Source organism: Pinus tabuliformis, chromosome 6, assembly GCF_031772625.1.
Source record: "Pinus tabuliformis cultivar Carrire ecotype Pingquan chromosome 6, CPIR1, whole genome shotgun sequence".
NCBI lineage: Eukaryota > Viridiplantae > Streptophyta > Pinopsida > Pinales > Pinaceae > Pinus > Pinus tabuliformis.
The window spans coordinates 1,519,882,301-1,519,909,782 of record NC_142292.1 but is presented as its reverse complement, the minus strand read 5'-3'; the positions used below and the strand labels follow the sequence as shown (position 1 = coordinate 1,519,909,782).

At 40.7% G+C, this 27,482-nt stretch overlaps 1 protein-coding gene across 2 annotated transcripts in view; it reads left to right on the top strand.

The window, feature by feature from the left end:
• The first annotated feature begins 4,242 nt into the window (after positions 1-4,242).
• Positions 4,243-27,482, top strand: part of LOC149264472 (ATP-dependent Clp protease proteolytic subunit-related protein 3, chloroplastic-like) — a 355,785-nt gene continuing 332,545 nt past the window's right edge. The window contains exons 1-2 of one of the 2 annotated variants that reach the window (XM_089428174.1): positions 4,243-4,635; positions 4,773-4,871. In XM_089428174.1, coding sequence (XP_089284300.1) covers positions 4,369-4,635; positions 4,773-4,871 — 366 coding nt within the window. In that variant the 5' untranslated portion in view covers positions 4,243-4,368. The remainder of the gene's footprint in view (positions 4,636-4,772; positions 4,872-27,482) is intronic. The other variant, XM_089428166.1, reaches the window with a different exon arrangement.

Here is a 27,482-nt window from a genome sequence, read left to right as displayed (position 1 = left end):
AGCTAAACATCTAAGTCAAATTAACATATTAACGTTCAACAAGCTTACATTCCTCGTCATCTTGACATCCAAATTGAAGTCAACATATAAACATCTAATAAGTTGACATCTTTTGTCAATGTCAACAACATGCCATTCTTCATTAAAGTCTACATCCAAATGGAGATTGACATACACACATTTGAAGTGTTGACAACCTTTGTCGACATCAACATCTAAGTTAAGAATTGATATGGCTAGAACTTTGAACTTATTAACTTATTTTTTTTATCAACATTGAAAATTAAAGATGTGATCAATAAGTTGAATTCCTTCATGAAAGTCAACATCCAAGTGGAAATTGACATACGCACATCTAACACATTGTCATCCTTGGTTAACATCAACATCCAAAAAAATAATTAAGATGACTAGAACTTTAAACTCATTGACTTAAATTTTTGTCAACACTAATAGTTAAAGGTGTGACCCTTTCTTTGAACCATATAATGGAATTATACCTATCATAACTCACACATTGAAAATAGAAATCATACATATTTTATACTAAATATACTTAGCATGTATTAGTAGGCATGCATAACAATAAGGTATGGTGACTTGGACTTGCATGACTTTCAACCCTTAACTCGGTAATAGGAGTAAATGACTTGAAAATCTTGTTAACTATTAAACAACATGTTTCACAATTGAGGAAGAATTTAAGAATGCACAAGGAAATATTTGTTGGCGTGGGACTTTGCTACTTTGTTGCCATACAAGTTTTAATGTAAAACATAACTTGATTACTTAGTATTATACATTGAATAGTTTACTAAGAGAATTATAGACTGTGGAATCAACCAAGTAAATGAAACTTAGTACATAATTAATATGCACAACAAGAAGGTATGGCAACTTGAACTCACATCACAACCCCCATCTCCATAATGGGAGCATATGGCTTAAAAATATTGTGTGGAATTAAAATAAGTTGTTATAAAATTAAGGAACAATTAAAAATGCACAGAGAAGCATGTGTTGCAAAGGAACTTTGTGGCTTTATTGCTTTACAAATTTTAATGTAAAACCTAACTTGACTATTTAGTATTGCGTCCTAAAAAACATAGGCTTTGGAATTTAGTTAAACAAAGACAATAAAACTTAATATGTAACCAACAATAATTAATTACCCATGAAAATAATATTTATTAACAAAATATACTTGAGTGATAAGATCACATTGCAATAAAACCTTTTACTTATATATTTACTTGCGATAAAAAAATAAATTATTTTAACAAGATTTCATCATGGACTTGATATATGGGATTTTAGCTGTTGTCCTACTTTTGAAACATATCAATACTTGTCATGTCACTAACATTAATATGGCGTTGTGAATGCTCACTAAAAAAATTGGATTCCCATGAATATGACTTGAATAATAAAAAATGTTAGGTTGTTTTGTAAAATTGAAAATATGTCTTTGGCAACCATAATTTAGAGGTTTTTATTAATGCATCCATTCCATAATTGTTTTATAAACACCTTTTTCTCTCCCGCCAAATTGCATGATCATTTTTAATTAAGCCTTCCATTTTTTGGTTACTCATTCTTTCTAACATGCATCATATCAAAATCAATAACTCAATCCCCCGACGGGAGTGTCCGACACGCAATAAAGGGGGTCTTGGGATGCCCACCCTTTGCCATTTTTTCACCATGCGAGGATTAATGAGACAATATGGGGGGCTCTCGGCCCGTCAATGGAACTCTTAGGAGATAGGGAGGTTTTATTGCTTGCTCTGGAGGAGGAAGGCCTTAGTGTGTCTATGGTGGGCAATGAGAATGCGTGGAGAGACGTAGAGTGACGGTTATGTCCACTGACCAAGGTGGTAAGCTGCTAGTGGGTGCCATAAGTCTGTGCATTTGGTATTGTGTCCAAGAATTCGTTTGGGATGTAGGGGCACCACAAATAGAGAAATTGGTCTGAGTAGCTATTTGTATCTTCTTTGGTCAGTGGTATCTTCAACTGTCAGCCGATTGTGTGCTACAACAATGGAAATTCGCCATCTGGCAAGTTTGGGTAATATTCTTTGGCCTGGTCTGGTATCTGTGGGTTGTTTTCGATTTATGTTCAATTGTTAATGTCTGGGTCATTAGTCAAGGGGACAGTGGCGTTGGTGGGCCAAGGCAATCGACCGTTCGGAGAGGAAGTATGAGATATATGTGAATTGGTATAGGCATTTTTAGGGAGGGGAAGGAATCAGTGTAATTTGTCTGGTGTCTACACCCCTTATAGAATGAACTTTGAGCTTGCCAAGTTCCATCTGTGAGTTCCTGTATCCTGCCCCTACATTAGTAGTTTCACCCAGTCTAGGGGATGTTGTGAATTGGGGTATCGGGGGGAAGTGGTATCATGCCTGGGTGTGCTCTGAGGGTGGGAGTGTCAAAGTTGTAGACCCACTACAGCGAGAGAGGCCGTCACCATCGAATTGTGGGAAATTTGCTGTCTGGCTGCTACGACTTTGTGTATGTGAGGGGTTGAAGCATTTGGGAGACAACCTGGAGGTGGTCTGGTGATACCCATTTCTGAGTGCAGGAAAGTCTATAGTCTCATGGAGGGTGGAAGGAACTAAGTGCTAGTGCTCATGGTAGAGTAGAGAGTGTCTGGGCTCGTGGGAGTGCGGTATCGTTCTTCCTGCAAGTATGCAAAGACAAAGAGGGAGACCCCATCGAGGGGGTGGCCAACGCAAACATATCAATAATAGAGGTGGTGGTGCCTCTTCCTCCAACGAGGCACATTCAACCAACTTGGATAGAGAGGAGGGGCTCGCTCAGATTCCTGTGATGCCTCTTGGCCACGTAGTCTAGGCTACCTCATTAGACTCCATTGTTGAACAACTGAGGAGGATCCAGGCCAACCTGGACATCCTCCAGGACCATAGGTATGAGGACCGCAATGATAATGTTGCCTACTAGAATGACATCCAATTCACCCAAGAGGAAATTCTAGAGCAATTAGCACATGTCCGTCGAAGCCAACACAAAATTCATGATCATCTGTGTGAGATTGAGGAGCGTCTGGAGCACATTGAATTTCACCAGCATGACCAGCAAATGCAAAGGGAGCATCCAGCTCATGCAGATATGCATCCACCATGTCCACCACATGAAATGAATGCACTAGGTTGTGTTCTAATTTTGGCAGTTTTTTGGCTTGTATGACTGAGAAGTAACCTGAAAATAAGGTGCAAATTGAACAATCTTATGTTGTATATTCCAACTCTCCTCGCCAACAAATCCGGTCAGAGTGAGGTAGGACGAGTTGATGACCAACAATATGTGCTTGTTTTATCATCAATAATATAAACTTAGTGCTTTGATCGACAAAAAAAGATCAATAACTCAATCTTTTCCTTAATAACGCTTACCTTAAAACACTTTCTCTTATCTCCTTCCAAGAATTAATATTAATAATATTAACTCAAAAGGCCACAACCAATTGACAATCAAGTTAGACACCAAATTGGTGTATGAGACTCCAAGACCTCCTTGTTTATGGGTTATGGGACTTGCTTTTATGATTTGATTTGATTGTTAAAATCTAAAGAAGTATACATACTCCACCCCTATAAATTTAAACATATTATAAAAAAACACAAATTCATAACCTTTAAGCTCATTATAATATTTCAAACCATTACATCAACCATACCCAAAATAATTTACAATTAACCTACTTAGAAAAACCACAGCCCAACAATTAACCCACTTAGAAAAACTACAACCCCACTTTTTTTTCTATATCAACACTTCCATTTCACAAACTTTAGTCTTTAACATATTTATAAAACCCTTTGAAAAGTTAATAAAAAACTTAAAATTCATAAATAAAGATTAAAACCCTTTGAGAAGTTAATAAACAACTTAAAATTCATAAATAAAGATTAAAACCCTTTGAGAAATTAATAAAAAAATTAAAATTTATAAATAAAGATTAAGCAACAAATGCACAATAAAAGATCCACATGCAACATTGCAAAACAAACCATCTACATTTACAAGTAAACAACTAAAGATAAAATGCTTCACCTTAGTGCATGGCCAATATCCACCATCCACTCAAATTCAACCCAACCACAAAAATAAATTAAATCTTACACCAAAAAGTCTTATCATTTCCTCACATTTTTAAAAAACCTCACATAAAAGATGAAGGGTCTAGAAGGTTAGCGGAAATATTCATTCCCAACAGATTTATGACTTCCATGACAGAGTCATTTTAACACGACATCCACACATTAATCACTAACTGCCCAAATCTTCATATACACCAACTAAAACCCCAGCCATCCACTCCGAGTAGCCAAACCCACTGAAACGATGGAGTGCTGCACCACCAGGCGCTCTCCTCTGGTTTCTTCTTTCGTGTGCCCATCTCCTAAATGGACGTCCAGAAGGACAACAAGGCCTAGGGATCGAGTCTCGATGGCACTACCGTTGCCTCCGCGCATGCCCAATGATCCTTTCCTCTCCAATCAAGCATTCACAGCCTCCGCTCCTAAAACAAAACCCCACTCGGACGACACGCCTCCGCTCCTCGACCTGATGGCCGATATTACGCCCAGGCTAATGGCAGGACCCGCTCAGGTAAGAATAATCCTCTTGAACTTAAATGTATTTCAATCCACGGATGTTATGGAAGCCTCTACAAATTCTGGGCTTATTTTACAAAGTCCCTTAACGCGTTTCTGCCACTGGATTTCTTTACGTTTTTCCTTTTTCAGGTTGAACGTGCGTCTTACAACGAGCACAGGCCCAGAAGGCCTCCGCCAGACCTGCCTTCATTGCTTCTCAACAGTCGAATTGTCTTCATAGGCATGCCTGTGAGTTTGCCCCTCTTCTCTGTTTAAAGTTTTTTTAATGCTGTACATATTGTTTACTATAGCTTTTGGACAAATGGTGAGCCGTTGGAGTCTCAACCACTGGTGAAACATTTCCAGAGCACTTGGATGTGCATACGACACAACTCAAATGGATTTTGGGCAAAATTGACCAAAACATATATACCTAAAAATGACCACAACTTAAAACAGTTAGACCAAGTTTTATAAATGCTTTTAATCAAAGCCAGGGGAGTCTAAAAGGGACAAAACATTTTACAATATTAAAATGACGACGATTACTGTGATTATCGTAGATTTAAATTAGTCTATCTGAACTATAAATTTAAATTAGTTACTTTAAGTTATCCGAACTATAAATTTTAAATGAGTTAGTTCAAGTTATCAAGGTGCTTCATGATTCAGTAACTTGGAAATGAAATTTGTGAGTTTTCTTTTACTTTTACAATGTAAAAAGTGATGAAAGTGATGGAGTTTGACTACAAATATTTCAAAATTGAAGGTCAGATTCGTCATCTTATTCTCACACACGTGAAGAAAGACAGTAGGAGATGATCATCCAAATTGTGCCCTTTGAGGAGGAAGTCAAGTGCCTTTATATAGTAAATCGATGAGCCCAAATAGGTGTGTCAAAGGGTTAGTCCGACTTGAACCTTTGGGGCTGGCTGAATTGGTTTTGGAGGCAAAAATAATTTGAATTTCAAAATTCATTTCCCCTCTATTGAAGTCACTTTCATATTTATCATTGTCTTTTATTTGGAGTGCTAAAACAAATTATGAAGACTGATCATAGCTACAAAAATTCAACACTCCCTCTTAGCTAGGGAGGTATTTATAATTATTTTCCCAGCTGTTCTCTTTTTGAATAAAATTTCTCTATCCCAAGCAAAGGTTGAGTGAGCTCAACTATGTTGATGAATCCATCCACCTCATGTTTTATACCGGAACCACATGGAAAGCATCCTGCATCATCATCGAATAGAGGAATTAGTCACCTACTAGTCCTAGGGTCACCAATTTATCAAGTCATCACTTGGAGTCATGTCAGGTACCCTACCTGATCCATGGTGAAACCTTTGGGTCACCAATCTACCAGTCGTCACTTGGAGCCTTGTCAGGAATCCACCTAACCCATGGTGAAGCCTGGGGCTTGTTACCGCTCAAACTAGCACAGGTCCTAAAAGAGGATCCTTGAAGGGATACTACTAGGCTGAGGGCAACAATGGAACAATAGCCCATTGTCACCTCGGCTAAGGCTCCCTGCTCTTGTTAAAATTGACAACTAGGTCCAAACTCTATGTGGGTCATCTTATTTATGGCAGCTCATATTTTTCTTGGATCCCTCTCATCGAGAGGTGTAGGATTGATCTAAAGATCATCCGATTCCGATAAATATTCATGGAGTTATGAATTTATTTGTGTTATAAGACAATTTGTCAAGGTCGGCCAACAACCAAATAAACCACACATGTGCTCAACGTTTTAGTATAAAAGGAGATGACTTGAGAGTCATTTCTTACACACACTTCTATCTTGATTTCTCTTCACTTGTCTTGGGTTTTAGTGGAAGAGAAATCTAGGAGTGGAAGCCCTAGACGTTGGAGGAAAGAAGCCTAAGGGAGCTGCCCTAGAGGAGATGCCCTAGCCCTAGACGCTGTCAAAGAAGAAGTTTAAATGCTGTCTAAAGGGAGCCCTAAACGCTGTCCAAAAGGCCGCCCTAAACGCAGTCTAAGGGCAACCATAAACGCTGTCAAAAGGCAGCCCTAAATGCTATTCAAAAGGCAGCCCTAAACGCTGTCTAAGGGCAGCCCTAAATGCTGTCTAAAGGGAGCCCTAACACTAACCTATGGTGCCCTAGATGTAGACCTAATACGACTGAAAAGGTGGGCTGTAGGTGACCCTCAAAACAGGGGCAGCATGAGAGTTTGAGGACTCAAACATGCCCAGGACAACTGCATAATAAATGGGACAACAAGATATGCTATAAGACACATGGGACAACAACAAGGGATGGCAAGGCAAAGGGGACATCAACAAGGTATAGTATGACTGTTAGGGACAACAGCTACAACATATATCTAGGCAACAGTGGCAAGGGACAACTGCATAATAAATGGGACAACAAGATATGCTAAGATAAATGGGACAACTAGGCATGATGCTAGTAAATAGTAGGACAACAAGCACTCATAGGAGCAGCAATGGACGACTAGCATGGTACAACAAGGCTGCAAATGGGACAACAACCAAGTATGGTGCTGCAAACTCATTAGACAACAACAAGGTACAGTGTGCTAGTAAATGGGACAACAAAGGGATGCTAAAGCAAAGTGGGACAACAACTGTGACATGACAGCAACAAGCATGGACAATGGCAAGCATGGCAAGCGCGGACATCATGGATAGCAGTGGCAAGCATGGTGCTGCAAGCACATGAGACATGTTGTATGACAACATGGTTCAACAATGGCACATGGGACAACAGTGCAGCATAAGGTGCAACAGTCATGAGGTCCAACATTGTGATGATGGGTGCAGCATGGTGCAGCACGGTGAGGTGCAACATGATGATGAGATGCAGCATAATGATAGGTGAAGGAGTTACCTTGGAGAATCAGTTGAAGCAGCATGTCTTCAACTGATCTCATGTATCATCTTCTTAGAGATGATCTATGCTCTTATCTAATTAGTCAAAGTGTTGATTTCTGTTGTAAATGTATTATCTCTCTCTCTCTCTCTCTCTGATGAACTATTGAAGAACATATAAGAAGAATTGATCAAGGGTTTCCCCACATTGGGGTTCGTCCCTGGCTAGCGCCACATCTTGTGTCCTCTTGTCTTGGTTTGTCTTCTGCGATTTATGTTTATGTTCTATCTGCAGTTTACTTTAATGCTAATGTTATTGCTAATCTGGAAAAGATATTGAGCTAACTGTGAAAATTGAAATAAATTGCTCTAAGCATAGAACATACATAAAATTAACAGCTTTATACGGACTTTCACCGATGTGAGAAGAACCGTTATGATGAGGATCACAAAATGGATGGACCAATGATAGGGTGAGGGGTGATCCTCGAAGCCTATTCACAAGAGGCTCAAATATGTGGCTTGCTTGTCTTGGAAGGCAAGGCGGTAAGCTCTCAAGGAAGGGCTTAAGGTGAATTCCAAGGTTTAGGTTTAGGGTATGTATCTTATAATGGAGGTCCCTAAGCCTTGAAATTCTTGTGAAGACTTGGGTTCCAAGTGATCCTAGAAGAATTGTCCTTAATGGTGTATGGGACCACATGGGACCAAGTGGACTCGGGGTTAGGTCAAGGGGGTAGGGTTTAGCAACCAATGATATGCTTGACCTATTTCAGAGGGAGAAAGGGACCGAAGAAAGAACTTTTTGTGCGAGGCAATATGGGGGTCCCAATGAGGTTTTTAGCCTAAGGAAACCAAGGGCAAGATTAGATCTCGAGGCTAGGGCTTGAGATATCTCAAAATCCCACTATTGGAATCTCTTCAAAATTGGAGGGCACCTAGGAGACACACCAACGCAGAGGATGCCAAGAGATCGAACTTTTTGAGTGGATGGTTTGCGAGATAAATGATGCCCTAGGAGACCTAATGGGCTAGGCCTAGAAAAGAAGAGGGAGGAGAAGAAATAAGGTTTAAGGTGATCACCTTATGGTGGACCAGTGCCTAATCCTTTGGGGAGATTGGAGTCAGGTAGAATTATGACTATGGACTTTTGGATTTTCTAGGTCAAGGAGGCCTCAAAGACAACTTCACTTAGCATTAGGGCAACAACAAAAGCAACTTCAAAGACTTTATACTTTGTTTTGCAAAATAGATGGCTTATCAAGATGAATTTCAGTAATGAAACATCCCTAGGAACATTCATTCATTATACATGGCCCATACATGAACTATTCACTATCTATAAACAAAATTTCCACAACTTTACATAGATAGATGCAACAAATAAGCCCTAGTATAACGAAATCCCAACAACAATGTATGTGACAAAAATAGAAAGAAAGAATAACATTAAATTGTACTTACGTGTATAATAATTTATCCAACCATCCAAAATTTTCCATTCAAGAAGCTCCAAGACATGAGAAAATAATCTGAACATCAAAATTCATTCCATGCACCAAAAGTTCGTCCTCCAAGAAGGATAGCGAAAATCTTTAAAGAGATACAAGTTCCAAATCCAAGTGATGATCCTAAAATGAATTCACATCACTTGTATTTATACACTCCTAATGAGTTTCATTTAGCTAATTAGGACTACATTAGCCCTTAGGAATAAAATAATGTGCAAAATAACTAACTTTTGGTGACAAGCCCACCAAACTAGCTCATAAACAAAAGAATAAGCCTCTCAAGAGGTTGAATGATCAATAGTACATGTCGTTGGGCCATCTAAGAGGCCTGATGAAGTCCATAGGTGCCATAATGAGAAATAAGACTCCCAAAAGTAGTGGACAAGGGGTTGGCCCCTTGTTCTCCAAATAATAAACTTGTGGTGCTCCCAATGGGTGTGGGGGCACACAAGTGTCCTCATGGGTCTCCAAATAGATTGAAGATGCATGTAAACCATCTGCAAGGGCTCGGATGATGGTGTAAGTGATGCCACATCATCATACAGGTCTTGGGTTATCTGCCAAGTGCATGATACAACTGTGGGGCCGACTGGGCATGGTGAACCAGGTGCATCTTCGTCATCCAATAGATGAAACTCGAGCAATCTCTGAACATCTCTGGGGATCCATGGAATGTTGTCTACTACTGTGGAGGCCCATGGCTCTCTACACACACTCTACATGTGCCAATGTATCCCTCTGGAGGGTTAGGACCCCGTACAGTGAGACCAAATCCAAAATGGATACCATCTGTAATCCTGCATAAGATCCAATGCGTCCCCTTGTCTTCCAGTATAACAAGTCATTTAAATAAATCGAGTTAAAGAACTTACAAACCATGGACAACAAGTGGGAAATTCATAATGGCATGCCCTTCCATAGTGGGCTTTGACATGTGCTAATGTGTCCAAGCTCTAAGGGGGTTTAACCAAGTGCCCTATTAGGTTGTTTCTACTTTTAAAAGGGATGATATGTCCAAGGTACATCCTTCAAATGGTGGTGGCATGTGATAAAGTGATGGAACAGAGTAGGGGATGGAGGGGGCAATCCTGGGTCACATGCCATGGTACAAGTGTAGCTAATAAAGGGGAAGCCCACACTTTGGTACATAATGTGTAGGAGGGAGCAATCATGGTACATGAGTCACCTCGACCTTTATTTTTCCACCATTTTTCATTTGCCTTTTGCCTTTTATGATTTTTCTTGGGTTAACTGCTTGGGGCTCAAAGAGTAAGAGCATGATATGTAAAGTATAACAAGTGGATACCCCTTTTGAGGTGGGGCGGTTCATTGCCCACCAAGGGTCGGGACAATCATGGGTTCCTGAATGATACAGTGATGGAACAGAGTACATCCTTCAAATGGTGGTGGCATGTGATAAAGTGATGGAACAGAGTAGGGGATGGAGGGGGCAATCCTGGGTCACAAGCCATGGTACAAGTGTAGCTAATAAAGGGGAAGCCCACACTTTGGTACATAATGTATAGGAGGGAGCAATCATGGTACATGAGTCACCTCGACCTTTATTTTTCCACCATTTTTCATTTGCCTTTTGCCTTTTATGATTTTTCTTTGGTTAACTGCTTGGGGCTCAAGGAGTAAGAGCATGATATGTAAAGTATAACAAGTGGATACCCCTTTTGAGGTGGGGCGGTTCATTGCCCACCAAGGGTTGGGACAATCATGGGTTCCTGAATGATAAAAGAGGCTCATCTAGGGCCTATAGGAACCAGGGTGATGGCCATGAGAATGGGGTAGAGCTCATGCATTGGCTTTTGCCCACGTGCTAAATGTGTTTGTCCCAACCATCTTTTGCATTTTGTGGTACATTTTCCTGTTGAATGTGACCAATTATGCTTTTACTTTTCTTTTCAGCTGCATCAACCTCTGGGGCATCATTCTAGGCCCGACCCAAGGTGTGGGCAAGGGGAAGGGGAGGCTAACCCTATGTGGACCCAGTGGAGGAATGTGGACCTAGGTGGGAGGAATGATGAATGGGGTTATAATGAGCGGAAGGGGAGTGATGTATGTGGATGAGGGAGCAGGACCATGCAACCAAAATCAAGGTTTCCCATGAAGTACCATCTTGAGAGCCCAAAGGTCAATAAAAGAGATCCCATGGGACTAGGGTCCAAGGGTAACATCCAAAAGAGGTCTAGGGGACAAGAGCACAGACCTAGCCCACTCTTTCCGCCGAATCCCCCCATTAATTCATGCCCAAAAGTGTCCATGATAAGTAAACTACAATACTCAATTACCAAATGACAAAGCATACCTTTAGGTTCGGGAGGCCCACCTTCAAACATACACCACATGGTTGGCTCAGGTGGCAGAGAAGTGGCACAACAAGCTAATTGGTGGCTGCAAGGGGCTGCTGGTTGAGGAGCATCTTGGAGAAATTTTTTCTCCAAGGGATATCACCCACAATATGGTAGGTAACAAGGCCCATTTACCATTCCCACATGTCGTCACATGTCATTGAATGGTAAAAATACTTGCCCAATGCTATAAGGTACTCGCCCAACCCACCAACCAAACCCCATGGCAATATGGTTATAACCATAATTATCAGAATTAGACCGGTCATTGAACCAGTAGAGCCCCCAAATTGGGAACCGGTCAGAACCAGAGAGAAACCGGTAAAAAAAATGGACCAAAAAACCGGTTAACAAAAAACACATAAGATATTCAAATTTTTAATAAAAACATATGTATTCATGTGCATTCATATGAATCCAAACCATTTATATACAAATAAGCAAAAGTTCTCATTTACATAGCAAGGGTGCACGTAACCAAAATAGCACCGAGTGCAATCCATATCTAAATAGAAAAAGCTCCACATGGCCTCTAGCATCCAAAAAAAATTATGCTACAACAAATACCTACATATCATCAAAATCATTGCCTATATTGGGATCTTCTTTATCAATATCACCCTTTAATCATTAAAATGAGATAGAAAAAGCTTAGAATGTCAAGTCAAGATTTTGTTTGAGGGATTAGGCTCATGATAGAGGAGTTCGATAACCAATGTGATCAGAACTTAAACAGAAACGCAACAACTTACATATATAATCATAAACACAGAGATGTAGCAGAAAAACACTTCATTTCATTAATAGAAAACTACTGAACTATGCTTACAAACAGAATGGAAATAAGGTAGCTCGGGCGATGGTAACTTATCTCTAAGAAGAGATGTGGCGGCTACATGCCACTGAACTGTGTTACAATGAGGCTCAAGGACCTATTTATTATTGGAAAACATGAGAAAACCCTAAACAACCAAAACCCTAACCCTAGGAGACGTAACACCAAGAGTTTGTGGGCCCCGTTGGGGTTAGTTGGGTAGCCAACTTCCCGGGCTCGTAACTTGGTCATATTATCTTCGTTTGGCGCATATGATACCTTGTTGGGAAGGTCTCGCCGAGTATTACAGGTTTCACCACAGGCGAACCCCAGAAAAACGTCGTTTAGGGGGTCAAAACTGCTCCAGAAGTTCATGACCCGAAAAACTGTTAAAAATAGTAAATGTTTAAATGAACAAGGAAACAGATGAAACTGACTGGGGGGTCTAGGTAGAATAGGCGGGTGGCCACCAATATCCACCTGGATCATTCCTCCTCCCTTAGGAAGCAATGGTCCCCATTACGTGCAGAGCCTCCATGAGGTGAGGAATTTCTGTTGAACTTGGTCCCTGGTGAACCACTTGCCCTTGTGAAGGAGTTGGCCTGCTTTGACAACTCGATGTAACTGTATCCTCGCACTTCATGTAGACTCATCTCATACATAATAGTCTCTTGATTTGCAATTTCGTGATGCCAAATGGATGACTGTTATAGGTCAGCGAAGACAAAACCCTTTGCTTCAGTATGCGGATGCACGTGATGGGAGAGATAGGGCTCCTCTAGCCCTTAGATGGCTTCAATCTCTTTGGTACTGATCTATTCATTCAATCTGCGGCTAGATTGGATCTATAACCCAACAATATACCCATATAACATGAAACCCTAGATCAGATCAGAATGTCGCTTAAGAGAACAAACTTCGCATGAGGGAACATACCTCCTCAAATGACTGTGGCTACCTTCTCTCGTTGACCCTTTCACTTCGCTTTCCTTCAAGAACAAATTATGATTGAATGTGTGTCTTGAGGAGGTGTCATCGTAGCCTTTATATAGGCTTGTCTCCTCTCCCATAGGCCGACTAGATCCTTTGATTAGGCCGACATGTTCATTGATTAAGCCGACATGATTCTTGGATAGGCTGACGTTAAAACAAGAGGCTTCCAGAATTTTCTTCAAGCGGTTTCTTTGCAATAATTCCGTGGGTACATGTTGGAGTATTTCATTGATGATCTAGAAGGATTTGACTTACATCAATTGCATTTACAAGTGTAATAGTACATGACTGTCTTCATTTTACATGACTCATCTAAGGCTCTCAATTGGAGCCACGACTTAAAAAAATAAAAATTTTCTTGATACAAAAATACATTGTTACAATATTTGACATGATGAAGACCGAACCTAGTTACACTATTTTCAACATGTCCCAGGTGGCATAATAGTGCATCATGAAGGTGAAAATTTGGAACTAGCTTCCCTTCCAGGAGTGTTTGGTATATGCTGCCGAATTCAGGATCGTTCTTGTAAAGATGCGACCACCCCAATATCTCGTGCCCACAGGAGTCGAGCACAGTGATCAGCGCCATGACCAGTGGTCGATTGAGGCTATCAACGACATTATTGATGTTGCCCTTCTTATACTTATGTTCAAATGGAACTATTGCAGATAGGTGAACCATTTCTAATGGCGATCGTTCTGCAACTTCCCTTGTGTCTATATGAACTGTAGAGGTCGGTGGTCTGTGTGGATGACCGTTTCCTTCCCCAGAATGTAATGCTTCCATTGACGACAGGCTTGCACAATGGAATACATTTCTTTGTCGTAAGTGGGGTACTTTCAAACTGTGTCTGAAAGTGTCTCACTGTGGTAAGCCATTGGATGCCCATGCTGAGTAAGAACCGCACCAATAGCATAGTCGAAGGCATCTATCTCAATCTCAAATGGTTGTTGTAGGTCTGGTAATGTGAGCACTGGTGCAGAACATAGGCGATTCTTCAACTCGGAGAATGCTTTTTGTTGGGTTTTCGACCAAAAAATCTTTGCTTTTGCTTCGCCCTTGGTGATTTGACTTAAAGGCCAAGTGATATGAGAACCCCAGCACGAACCTATAGTAGAAATTAGCAAGACCTAAAAAGCTGCGGAGCTTTGTTAGAGTGGTTGGGACCGGCCAATCCCAAATGACTTATATCTTGGATGGGTCCACATGTACACCCTGTTCATCAATGATGTATCCCAAATATTGAACTTGGGTCAGGTTAAAGGTGAATTTCTCTAGGTTAGCACACAACTTGTGTTGTTGCAGGGTTTGAAGGACCTGTCGAATATGGTGGAGGTGCTCTTCCCAACTCTGGCTGAAGATCAAGATGTCATCTAAATACACCACCATGAATGCATTGGTGAAGGGTCGCAAGATGTCGTCCATCAGTCTCATGAAGGTTGCAGGGGCGTTCGTCAATCCGAACGGCATGACCAACCATTCGAAAAGGCCCTCCTTGGATTTGAAGGCAGTCTTCCACACATCAAAGGGTTCGATAGGCACCTGATGATAACATGACTTCAAGTCAATCTTGTTGAAATATTTGGTCCCTTTGAGCTGGTCCAGAAGGTCATCAATCCGCGGGATTGGGTACCTATTCTAGACAGTGATCTTGTTTAGCGCCCGATAGTCAATACAGAGCCTCCAGGTCCCATCCTTCTTTTGTACCAATACAATCGGGCTCCCACAAGGTGATGAGCTTGGCCTAATGTGCCCTTTCTGCAATAGTTCCTGAATCTGCCTCTTGATCTCATCGTTCTCCATAACAGAGCGTCGATAGATCGGTCCATTGGGCAGCGGCGCGCCCGGGGTTAGATCGATGGAGTGCTTGACTTGACAGTGCAGAGGTACCCCTGTGGGTGAGGCGAAAATATCCCTGTACTCCTCCACGACCTTGTCCATCTATTGTTTCTGTGCAGAGGAGCCCTGCCTGGAAGTCGTGGCCACAACCTTCTTCTTTCCCTGGGGGCGAATCATAAGGAAAACAAATTTCCTGGTCTGGGAAATGATCTTACTGCATTGCTTTGTAGTGATCAAAGAGATGGCGATAGGTGGGGCTACCTCCAGTATCCTGTACAACTTATTAGCCAAAGTAATAATCACAGAGCGAGGTCTAGATTCATATACAACATGTCGCTTCCACAAGTATGGTTGTCCTAATAATACATCACAAACTTCAAGAAGAACAACGTCACACAATACCTCATCCGTGAAGGGCTTGATGTTGTAGTGAAGGCGACACTGCTGGTTGATGCGAAGATCTTGTCCTTGGTGAAGCCACCCAATGGTGTACGACTATGGATGTGCTGTAGTCTTTAGGCCCAGCCGCTTCACGACCTTTGCTGAAATGAGGTTCTTTTGGCTCCCGCTGTCGACAATGAACTGCAGTGGAGAACCCTTCACCCACATTTGTGAGTGGAAGAGGCGTTCCCCCTCCTTTGAATCTTCAGGCTCAATCTTCTGGATCTTGGTGGTGGCCACAGTGGCACTAGGTTCCGCATCAATGATCTGCTTCCCTTTGTCAGTTCCCTTATCGGGTTCTGATTCAGAGTCAGAACTTGCGTCTGATTCGGAAGCCTTCAACTCGGCCACCAGTGACTGCTTGGCCCGACACTCACTTGTATTATGAGTGGAGCTCTTATGGAACTCACACCATTTTCCTGTGTCCTTCTTCGTCTTTGTGGTGTTGTTCTTTGCTTGCAGCTTCGACGGGCTGTCCTGGGTAGCCTCACCTTGGCTTGGTCCTTTGTTCTGTGGTTTGGGGGCGCCTTTTCCTTGCTTTGGATTTGCAGATCCAAAGTCCTGCTTCTTCTGTTTAAACTTCTGCTCAATCTTGATAGCGTACCGATACGCTGTGTTGAGCGAGGAAATGTCTAGGAACTCCATCTCATCCTGGATGTACTTGTGTAGGCAACCGCGGTACTTAAGCACCAAATGCCACTTAGTATCGTTGATACCCAACTTCGTGTGAAGGGTATGGAAAATATTTGTGAACTCTGGCACATCTTGGTCCCTTGTCCACTTTATGTATTTGTCTTCATAGCTCCCGACAGGGTAATATTGTTCCTTGATGGCATCTCAGAAAGAGTTCCAATTGGTGCGGCTTAAAACAGAGAGGGTTCACTCTCATCCTTTTGTTCACAGTAGGTTTCCCACCAGTCCTTGACGTGTGGGGCGGCTTTGAGAAGTGCAAAAGTAATCTTTTCCCAATTGGAAAAGTCATGAACTGAAAAATATCTTTCCAACAGATTTAACCATTTATCTACGACGTCTACATCTATCAGGCCTTCGAATATGGGAATATCGAAGTTAACTTGTACCTTAAAAGGAGTGGCACCTCCAGAGTGGTTGTTGGATGAAGATGCATCGCCTGTGGGTAGCTGTCGAAGGATCTGGGCAAAGTTATCCATCATCGCATCCCTCTGTCGCTCGAGGGCTTCCTTGAGCAACATTTTGAAAGGATCTCCTGCTCCCTTGTCTTTATTTTCTTTCGCCATGGGAGGTTGTTGGGTTTTGCGAGGCTGATCTTGCAATGGTTCAACTAGATCAAGCCCTAACTCCTTATACCCTGACCTCGTTGGGGACATGCAAAGAAAAACAGAGAAAGAGCAAACCGCTCTGATACCACTGATCTGAACTTAAACAGGAACGCAACAACTTACAGATATAATCATAAACACAGAGATGCAGTAGAAAAACACTTCATTTCATTAATAGAAAAATATTGAACTATGCTTACAAACAGAATGGAAATAAGATAGCTCAGGCGATGGTAGCTTATCTCTGAGAAGAGATGTGGCGGCTACATGCCTCTAAACTGTGTTACAATGAGGCTCAGTGGCTTATTTATTATTGGAAAACATGAGAAAGCCCTAAACAACCAAAACCCTAACCCTAGGAGATGTAACACCAAGAGTTTGTGGGCCTCGTTAGGGTTAGTTGGGTAGCCAACTTCCTGGGGTTGTAACTTGGTCATATTATCTCCGTTTGGCGCATACGATACCTTGTTGGAAAGGTCTCGCCGAGTACTACAGGTTTCGCTGCAAGCCCCTACCTACGGCTACGAGCCTATCGCGAACCCCAAAAAAACACTGTTTAGGGGGGTAAAACTTTTCCGGAAGTTTAGGACCCAAAAAATTGCTAAACATAGTAAATGCTGAAATGAACAAGGAAACATATGTAACTGACTGGGGGATCTAGGTGGAATAGGAGGGTGGCCACCAATATCCACTTGGATCACAATGCCACTAACATCAAGGTACATAGAGGCCTTGGTGCTCTTGATTAAACACTGGTTCCATACCCTCGTACATGACAAAATCCAATGTATCATTGCAATCCTCCCAATCCCGAATCTTGGAAAACTGAAGTCTGTTGGATTTTGAGTGAGATCTAAAATTCTACATTCTCCAGATGAAATCCAATGAGGTCAGAACCACTCTCAAACATCCCGAGTCATTTCATGGTAATGTTAAAAATTTAAGTAAAAGGATGAAAATGAAAGATAAAGGAAAATGTCACTTACCAGGCTTCCCTTGTCATAAATCATTGCTTTTTTGAAAAAAAATTGCGTTTAAAGGGTCCGTGGAAACAATGTACAAAATCGATCGGTTGGTTCGATACTGAATCGGTCAGTTTCATACAAGAACCAACCAGTTCAGTACTGGACTGACCAAAAATGGTTCAGGTCACCGGTCCGAACCGGTTTTCGCTTCACATCGGTCGGTTCAAACCAATTCTGTCCGGTCCTGATAACACTGGTCAAAATCCACTGATCGAGGGAGTACTTGGAGGCCTTGATGCTCACTAGGCCAATCTCCCCAACCATATTACATGGCTCCTGATCAAAACCCATGATCTAAGGAGATTCTCTGCTCCTTGATGTTATAACATCAATGCTCATTGAAGGGAAGCATTCTCAACCATCTCAAGCTTGTCCTTCATCTCGGGACAAAAGCTTTGAGAGAATGCCAACAACCTGCTCGAATACACTGGAGCTTCACTGCTCCCTTTTTGTACCATGTGCATTGATCATCATGATCATACTTGATCAAACAATCCTGAAGCTACTCTGCTTCTCAACTTGCCAAGCAAATTGTAATTGGAGCAAATGTCTTCTCATAGTTCTCTCCCTCTTCTTGGGAGAATCCTCGTTTTGTACTTTTCTATGCAGCCATCTACCAAAAAGCCCGATCTTGTAAATCCATTTTAAAATCATCACTGAATTTCTATAGATCTTGGCACAATAACATTCTTCAAACTTGCTGGCTTGCTTGCTTCCTTTGAACTAGGAGCTCGTCCAGTCATTAGGCACGATGTCAGTACAATTTCTCCCTTTAAAACACAAATCACTGACCCTGGGACAATCCTTTTGCCACAAACTTTGCTTAGTTCTTCCAATACTTCCACCTGTTGCCAGAGCTTTGGTAACCTTCACGATGTACCTACAATCCTCAATGGAAGAATGATTATAACCCAACAAAAGAAATAAAGACAAGAGGCTAACTAATAACAAAACAATAATAATTAAGGAAGAGAGATATAAAGTGCTTATCTTTGAGTATTGTAGGGAATCGACAACTCCCTCTTGATCCTTGCTTTCTTGTAGAAATGGAATCCATCTGAAACTCATCATCCTCATCCCCATCATTAGCATGCTGCTTTCCTTTTCTTCCTTACATGAACTAGGGTTTCATCTTTCAGTGAAAACATTGATCTTGGTCTAGCTCTAGGGTTTTATCCACAAACCCTAGAGCTTTCTTATCAAGTCTTCTAGTCTGCTAGGGTTTACAAACCATAGATTTCCTTTTTGTTTTTTGTTTTTCTTTACACCTTTGTCATATGCAAGTTTTCTTTCCATGTCCAAATGTCCAAAACCATAAGTGGAAAAGAATGTGCCATAGAGTACCCATGCCTTTGCATATGAAATTGTGATTCCCAGCGTCCATCAATCAAGGATGTTCCATTTTGGTCAAACCACCAATGTTAGTTCAAGCAAATATAGTTTTGTATTATGCTTCTTTACCAACAACAAATCTTCAATGGAAGTACTCTTTCAAAAGGGGATATGGCATTCCAAAAACTAAACCCTGATCAATAAGAGTAAACTCTCAACATTCTCTGTTATCAGCAGAACTAGTTAGATTAAGGGCTTGAAATTCTTCAACAAGACAAATAGTAATAAGCCCTAATGGATGCAGACTTTGGCCCAACAACACACAAATGCTTCAGCCATACATAACACCTTTTCATTGCATACAATTTCATAAGACTATCCTCCAATTCTTATACAGGGGCTTTTCAGTTGTTCACTGTGGGACAAAATCATTGTAGCAATAGTAACTTGCCCTTCACAAGAAAACATCGGTCTCCAAACTTGATGAGGAACTCGACCTCTTCTTTAAGAATGCTCTTTTTGACTATTATATTAATAGAGACATGAAAGCATGCTTCATGTCTTCATAAAAAAAATGGCATTCCAATGTCCTTCTTAACTTCCTCTGGCTCAGAGAGGAACTTCCTTGGTGGATCAATCAAAGATGTACCCTTTGATTAAATCAAAATTACCATATTTCTAAAACTCTGCCATATAAGTAATGGCACCATATCTCAGCCAATACTAGCACATACAAGGCATCTTCAACTTAACCTTTTCTCCTAAAAAAATATCAAGATCATGGAGTAACAAAGATGCCCTTAATGCTAAAACGAGTTACACAAAGCATGTCCATACCATTTGCTATAGAGATTGTAGTACTTACAAATTGAATATGCCTTTCAGGCTGATAAGATTTTGATGCCTCAGGAAACCTTGGAGCCTTAGAGTTCTTAGAATTTGGCCCGACTTCAAAGTTTGATTAGCTTCACAAGAGCCTTAAAACAAACTTCAACTCGAGCCAGGCTTGAAATAGTCACCATTTCTTTTTTGCCAAATTTTGGCCTAGATTTTTTGCGAAAATCCTTTTACAGTTCAGAATTCATTATTCAAACAGTGATTGAATATTTTACCAAATCCTTTTCTTCTCGAGTTGATGATGTTGAGATATCTAGAGGCAACAAGATGGGTGATTTCTCTTACTTTGATAACTACTTGTGATGACTTTTTACTTAACATAATTAGATTCTTCTTCAACTGGATCATTATTATGTTCCTCTCATCAAATAGTTACCAAAACATAAAGAACAATGAGACAAGAGGACACAAGATATAGGTGATCAGCCAGGGCCAAAACCCCTCCAAGACCAAGTCACAATTCTTCTTGAAAACTTGACTTCTAGCAAAGTCAACCGAAGTCTCTTAGCTTCAAATTTGTCTTCTCATCATAAGCTCAGACCTACACCTTGACTGTGATTTTTGGCCCTTCTTGTAGTAACCCTAGCTTGCACGTGTGACAAAAATATGGTGAAGATAGCTTCTCTTCTCCTTCGCTTGGGCTGCGGTCCTTTCTCCAATGACTCGGCTTGAATATAAGTGCTTCTTCCATCCTTTGTTTGGCTTCTTGACTGACTATAGTTTTGATTTGCTCTAGGTGATGAGATGCTGTTAAATTGGCAACTAGGGCCAAACTCCATGTGGGTTAGCTTATTTCTAGCAGCTGATATTTTTATTGGATCCCTCTCGTCGAGAGGTGTAGGATTGATCCAAAGATCATCCGATTCTGATAAGTAGTTATGGAGATATGAATTTATTTTGTTTATGTAATTATTATCAAGCCGACCAGCTCTTATGTAGGATCTAGAAGCCCAACCGACGTGTCTATTCATCATCCTCATTTTAGTATAAATAGATGAGTATTTGATGTCATTTTGAATATGTATCTTTGAGGTGATCTCCTCTCCACGTCTGGGTTTTTGGAAGGAGAGAACCAAAAGATACGCTGGCCTTATGGTGATGCCCTAGCCGCAGGTCGATCTATGTAGCAAACAGAGACACCTACACGTTGTCAAATGGAGATATCTCATACGCTAGAATGGAAGACATTATACGCTCAAGATGGAGGCCCAAACGCTGTCAAACCCTAGCTGCAGTAAGCCGCAGGCTTATGAGGAAATCTAGACTCGGATACATGAAGACAGTTATACGCAGTTATGAAGATATCTAAACATGGCATGGACACTGTTCATAATCAAGACGCAGGCAGTGATATAATACACAGGCAATATTCGCTGCAACTATACACACATTCGCTGTTCATAATCAAGACGCAGGCAGTGATATAATACACAGGCAATATTCGCTGCAACTATACACACATTCGCTGTTCATAATCAAGACACAGGCATTTATATATACGCTGCTCGTGGAGGCTTATACTCACATCAACGCAGTCATAATAACACTACTCATGGAGGCATTTAGACGCATCAATGCAGTCATGATACGCTGGAGGTATTAATACGCTACTCGTGGATATATATACAAGCAGGTGGAAATATATAAAAGACTCATACGCAGGGTATGGTGCAGACATCGCACGCAGAACTGTTGACACTCTCGATGTATGCGGATCTCATATACGGAACCCACAGTTTGAATCGCAGTTATATATGGAACGCTACAGCCAAGGTATGAAGCCCTCAGTTTGTATTATATGTGGAACGCTGATCATGCCATAACCCTGGATCCGTTGTCACATGGATTACTCGCTGTTCATGGACAGTCAACGTGATGACTGGAACGTCATTCAACGTTGTTCATGTTATACATGCTATATATATACGCTGTTCATAAGAAATATATTCACTGTCAATGGAACGCAGCATGGCACGTAGCAACATAGCAACCTGCAGGTATATATATACGATGTTCAGAAACGCAGTCATGATGCTATTGGAACGCAATCATATATGAACGCAGTTGTATGCAGACAGATATTGGAATGCATATATATATGCTATTGGACAGCAGCTGTATATAGACAGATAATGGATCATTAGGGATTATATACAGTGTTCATAAAGTGATTGCCTAGATATATAAACTTCTGTGGCATAGAGATAAGAGCGTTGTGTGATCTGGACACATATATATAACGCAGTCTTGGGTAGCAACATGATTTATGAGATATTGTGGATAGGCAGCACAATGATACATGGAGCATGGGCAGCAGCATGATGGGCAGCACAATGATATGGGCAGCGTGATGTAGCATGATACAGCATGGTGTCACATGGCTAGGTGCAACAAATGGACGAGATGCTGCACTAAGATAGGTGAAGGAGTCACTTAAGAGAATCAGTTGAAGCAATATGTCTTCAACTGATCTCATGCGATATCAAAAGTCAACGTATTGACTTCTATTGTAAATGTACTCTCTCTCTCTTTCTCTGCTGAACTTTGAAGATAAAAGAAGATTTGATCAAAGGGTTTCCCCACACATTGTGGGGTTTGTCCCTGGCTCGCGCCATATCTTGTGTCCTCTTGCCTTGGCTTGTCTTCTGCGATTTTATATTTATGTTCTATCTGCAGTTTATTGTAATGGTGATGTGATTGCTAACTGTGAAAATTTAAATAAATTTCTCTAGCATAGAACATACCTAATCTTAACAGATGCCCTAGCTACAACTTGCACGTGTGAGAAATTACCCAAGAACAAACCTCAAAAAATACTATTTTTTCCTTGTCTTGTCTTCTCCTTTCTTTGCTATCTTCTACACTTTAGATCGAGCTTCTTATGATGTGCTTGGATGCCCTTAAAGCTAGATGACTAGCCTTGTATATATAGTCTTCTTCTAGAGTCTCAATAGGCCGACTTGATCTTCTTATGTAGGCCGACTTGATGTGACATTGTGATAAGGTCTTGGAGGGTTTTCTTGACATATTTGACTATACAAAATGGGTCTTCCATACGTGACAATGACTTAGTTGACTTTATGATAAACCTAGAAGCACTCAATGGTGCTTGACCTAAAAATAAATTTTCTTTGAGCATGAAATCCATGCCTCAAGAACAACAATAATAAATTTATTTTTCTCTTTTTATTAGATACATAAAATCATGACTACATATGTCATTATGAAGACCAAACTTAGTTACATATTTCAACAGATGAGATGCATGTATGTATGACCAATATCTTCCACATATGGAGCGTCAATATGTTCTTCAATAAACTCATTACCCTTCTACATATGGAGCTGCAATGAAACAAGATCTCCAAAATCATCAACAACCTATGTCCACCTTGGCTGGCCTTCTGAGGCATTTTGGCTCTACTTTGAGAGTCTGAGGCTTCCCAATCCTTTCTAAGTTTCTTGTTCTCGGTACTGAGGACATGTTCGGCCTCTTGTAGCATCTCGAGGCCTTTCGGTCCTCTGCAATCAGTTGATTGAGGCTTTTCGGCCTAATTCCTTAGACTTCTTCGACTCTTACTTCAATTATTTGTAAATTGGTCACAAACTAGGTAGAGTACCTTCCTTGTCCAACAAGAGGTACTGGTCTTTTCTAGTGTACAATCAGAGTCTTGGTTTTTCCCAAAATGATTATTAAAACAATCTTCTATCAATAGGATCAAATCCATCCGTGTCTTAACCTTTCTTGACTTTGACTTTGCTCCTTCAAGGCTGCTCTTCAACCAACTTTGATACCATGTTGATTTTTCAAGATTTTCTAGATTGATAATTACTTCCAATGGTTACTTCATTAATTTATCATGTGCCACATTCATGATTAAGCAATTACACACAGTGAATTTTAGTTAACAATGGTATGTTCTATGCTTAGCACAATTACTTCAATGTTCCTTTAGCAACCCAATTTCAATTTAGTTTTCCAATATTAATCATTTATCACATTGACAATACAAGTAGATAGAACATGAAAGAAAATGCAGAAGACAAGCCAAGACAAGAGGACACCAGATTTGGCGGATGCCAAGGAAAAACCCCAATGTGGGGAAAACACTTTGATCAATTCTTCTTATTATTATATCAAATGTTTAGCACAGAGAGAGAGAGTACACAAGTAAAATTGAATTCCAAAGCCCTGCCAATTATGCCGTCAACTGCAGTCAATCTCAGCCCTAACCAATGTTGAAAAGTAACTAGGTTTGGCCTTTATAATGACATGTGTAATTGTGATTTTATGTAATGGATGAAAAGAAAGAAAAATAAAATTATTATTATGCTTGTCTCATGGGTTTCATGAGCAAGGAATTTTATTTTAGTAATGGCTCCCATTGTGAGCCTTTAGGATTAAGTCATCTAGTCATAAAAGTCAAATTGAGTCTTTGTCATGTATGAAGGACACTTCTTGGGCATATTACACTTATGTAAGAGTCAATAGAAATGTCAAATAGCCCTCAAAGACAAGCACAAGGCATCCTTCTTCAAGTCGACTTCAAATGAAATTAAGTATCTCCTCCTAACTGTCATGTCGGCTTACCTTCTTCAGGTTGGCTTATTTCAGTGGCAAACCACTATAAATAGAGCCATCTGAATTTCAGTTAGAGAGAGATTTTTGGACAAGAGTTTAAGGGGTCTGCAATTCAGACAAGATTACAGTGCGAAGATAAGACTGCAGTAAGGGTGTAGTGCGAGGTAAGTATTGAAGTAGAAAGTGCGTAATCTGAAGCATAAGGCAACAGTACAGTGCGAGATAAGGCAACAATGTAGTGCGAGGTGAAGCAACAGTACAGTGCGAGGTAAGGTAGCAGTACAGTAAGTAGTGCAGGGGCAGCAAAGCAGTGCAAAGGTAAGAAGGTAAGGGCAACAATACAATCCTCTAAGGTCCTCAAGGAAGCCGAAGTAAGGAACAGTTCTGAAGCAGTGAAGAGGAAACCGAATTCTAAAGGGTAGCCAAGAAAGAGGAAGAAAAGCAAGAAGAATCTTATCAAGGAGGTTTTGTGTCTTGGTCTTGGAAGGGCAAATAGGTCAAGGGTCTTGGTCTTGGTATTCGTCAGTTGGAATCTCTATAAGAAGAATTTGTGCGGGTTTTCCTCTCAAAGAGTGAGAGGTTTTAGCCCTGGCTGACAACCTATATTTTGTGTCTCTTGTCTCTTTATGGTTTATGCATTGGTAGTTGTTTGATGAAGCAGAACACTAATAACCTAAGTAAAAGAAGATCCTAATCTAAAGAAGTAAAAGCACTCACAAGCAATTACTAATAGAAGAGAAATCACCTAATATCATTGCCCTAGATTTCTCAACATGGTATCAGAGCTAAGGTAACTAAGTCAAGGAAGGGCATCTTATCAAGAGACACACAAGGATCAAATTTCAAGGAAGGCATCAAAGCAAAGATCATCTTGAAGTCAAAGGAGGCATCATAACCCTAGATCAAAAAAGTCTACAAAGAAGTATTGGGATCATCATTAAGATAGGAAGGCTAAAATCCTACATCTACTCAAATTGAAGAGATCTACAAATCAAGTTAAAGTGTTTTAAAGACTATTCATCCAAAGGAAGCTAGATCAAAAGACGGTGTTATCAAGACTCTCTCTTGCGGAACAAATTCCTTACCATTAAAGACATCATCAAGAAGTCATCATCGATCTTCATCAACAAGACTTCACCATCAAAAGGGATCTCCCTCTATGTGAGATCAAGGATCATTATTGAAGAAAACCATTTTCAACAAAGAGAAGTTTTCTATTCTCTATATCATCATCAACATCAAGGAGAAAGGAGCATCCTATCAAGTAAGTATATGACCTTATTTGAATATGTCAAAATGTCTTTTTGCAAGGAAAGCAACAAATTGGTTGGGGCTTCAAACTATCTTGCATGGAAGAAAAGGACAGATCTAAATCTCATTGAAAATGAGGTCATGGATCATGTCAAAGGATCTGTCACAAAACCTAGAGAGGAAGATGCTCAAGCTCTTGCCAAATATATGAAAGGGGAAGTTAGGGCTCAAAGGATTCTCATAGAATCCATCAAGGATCCCCTCATCCCATATGTATCTAAACTTGCAACTTCAAAAGAAATCTATGACAAATTGGTAGAGTTGTATTCCGTAAGCACTGCTGGAGAAGTCATATCATTAAGGCAAGAACTCTACAAGCTGAAGATGTCTAAGGAAGATGGAATAGCCTCATACTTTATGAGGATATCTGAGATCTGAGATCAACTACAAGAACTGGGAGAAGTCATGTCTGATAGTGAAATGACTACAGTGGTATTAAATGCACTACCGGAGGAGTGGGGTAACTTTACTTCAAGTATTTATGGGAAGAAAGAAGCTACTCCATTCCAGGATCTATGGTCACTATGCAAGATTGAAAATCTAGACTAAAGGCCAAATCTAATGTGGGAATAGGTGAGCAAAATGAAGCTTACGCTGCTATGACAAGAAGAAAGGGATAATTTGGAAAGTTTGGTCGTCAAAAAAAGAAAAAGAACATGGCCAAAATCCAATGCTATGGGTGTCAGGAATATGGACAAAAGAGACTGTCCTAAGCTCAAGAAGGGAAATAACAAAAGAAGAAGAGAAGAAGCTCACATCATCGAGGAAGTGGAGGAAGCTGAAAAGAAGAAATCCAAAAAGGAGGAAGTAATAGATCTCCACGACTGAGATAGTTGTTGTTGAAGTTTTTAAGTCTACTAGTTAGAAACCCTCCATGCACTTTACTGATTTATTCCTACCTACTTGTTCCGTTACTTAACAAGTTATTTACAATGTAAATACTGAAAATAAACACTAGTGCATGCTCAACATATTACAGATCATCAATTGAAGGAAACAGAAACAATCACACCAAATGACAACGTTATTTTTGGACTAATGTCCCCGGAAAAAACCCAATGCGGGAAAACCGGTGCAACTATCTGAGGGTTTTCTTATTAAGCAATTTTTGAGTACAATCTGGGTGCCAAATCCGGCTTACGCAACAGAGAATTTCCTTGGCAGTGGTACCTCTCAGTCTGAGACAAATGTCCCGGTTGAAACCTCGGATAAACCCTCCGGTAGCTCCTCAGTTCTCCTCTCTGCCCTAGAAACCCCAACGTCTGCGTCAGCCTTTTGGCCCCCTGCGTCAGCTACACTGGCCTCTTTGAAGCACTGTGCAGCTCGTGGTTGCTACTGCGTCACTCTCTCTGGCTCTTGTGCTGATCTCCCGACACTATCTTTGCCTCTCTGTCTCTTTGTACTCGCTGCCCCTCACTGGCAACTCCGACCACTGATTCTATCTCTCTTAGCAAACCCCGCTCTAGAGAATAGAATGACTGATCACTCTGGTGTACTCTCCAAATGACCCTCAAGTCTCCTCTTATACTTTTCTCGTTGACATATCAACGGCTGAGATTATGTCCCTAGTCGACAGCTAAGATTAGATCTGGCTTGATCCATTTTT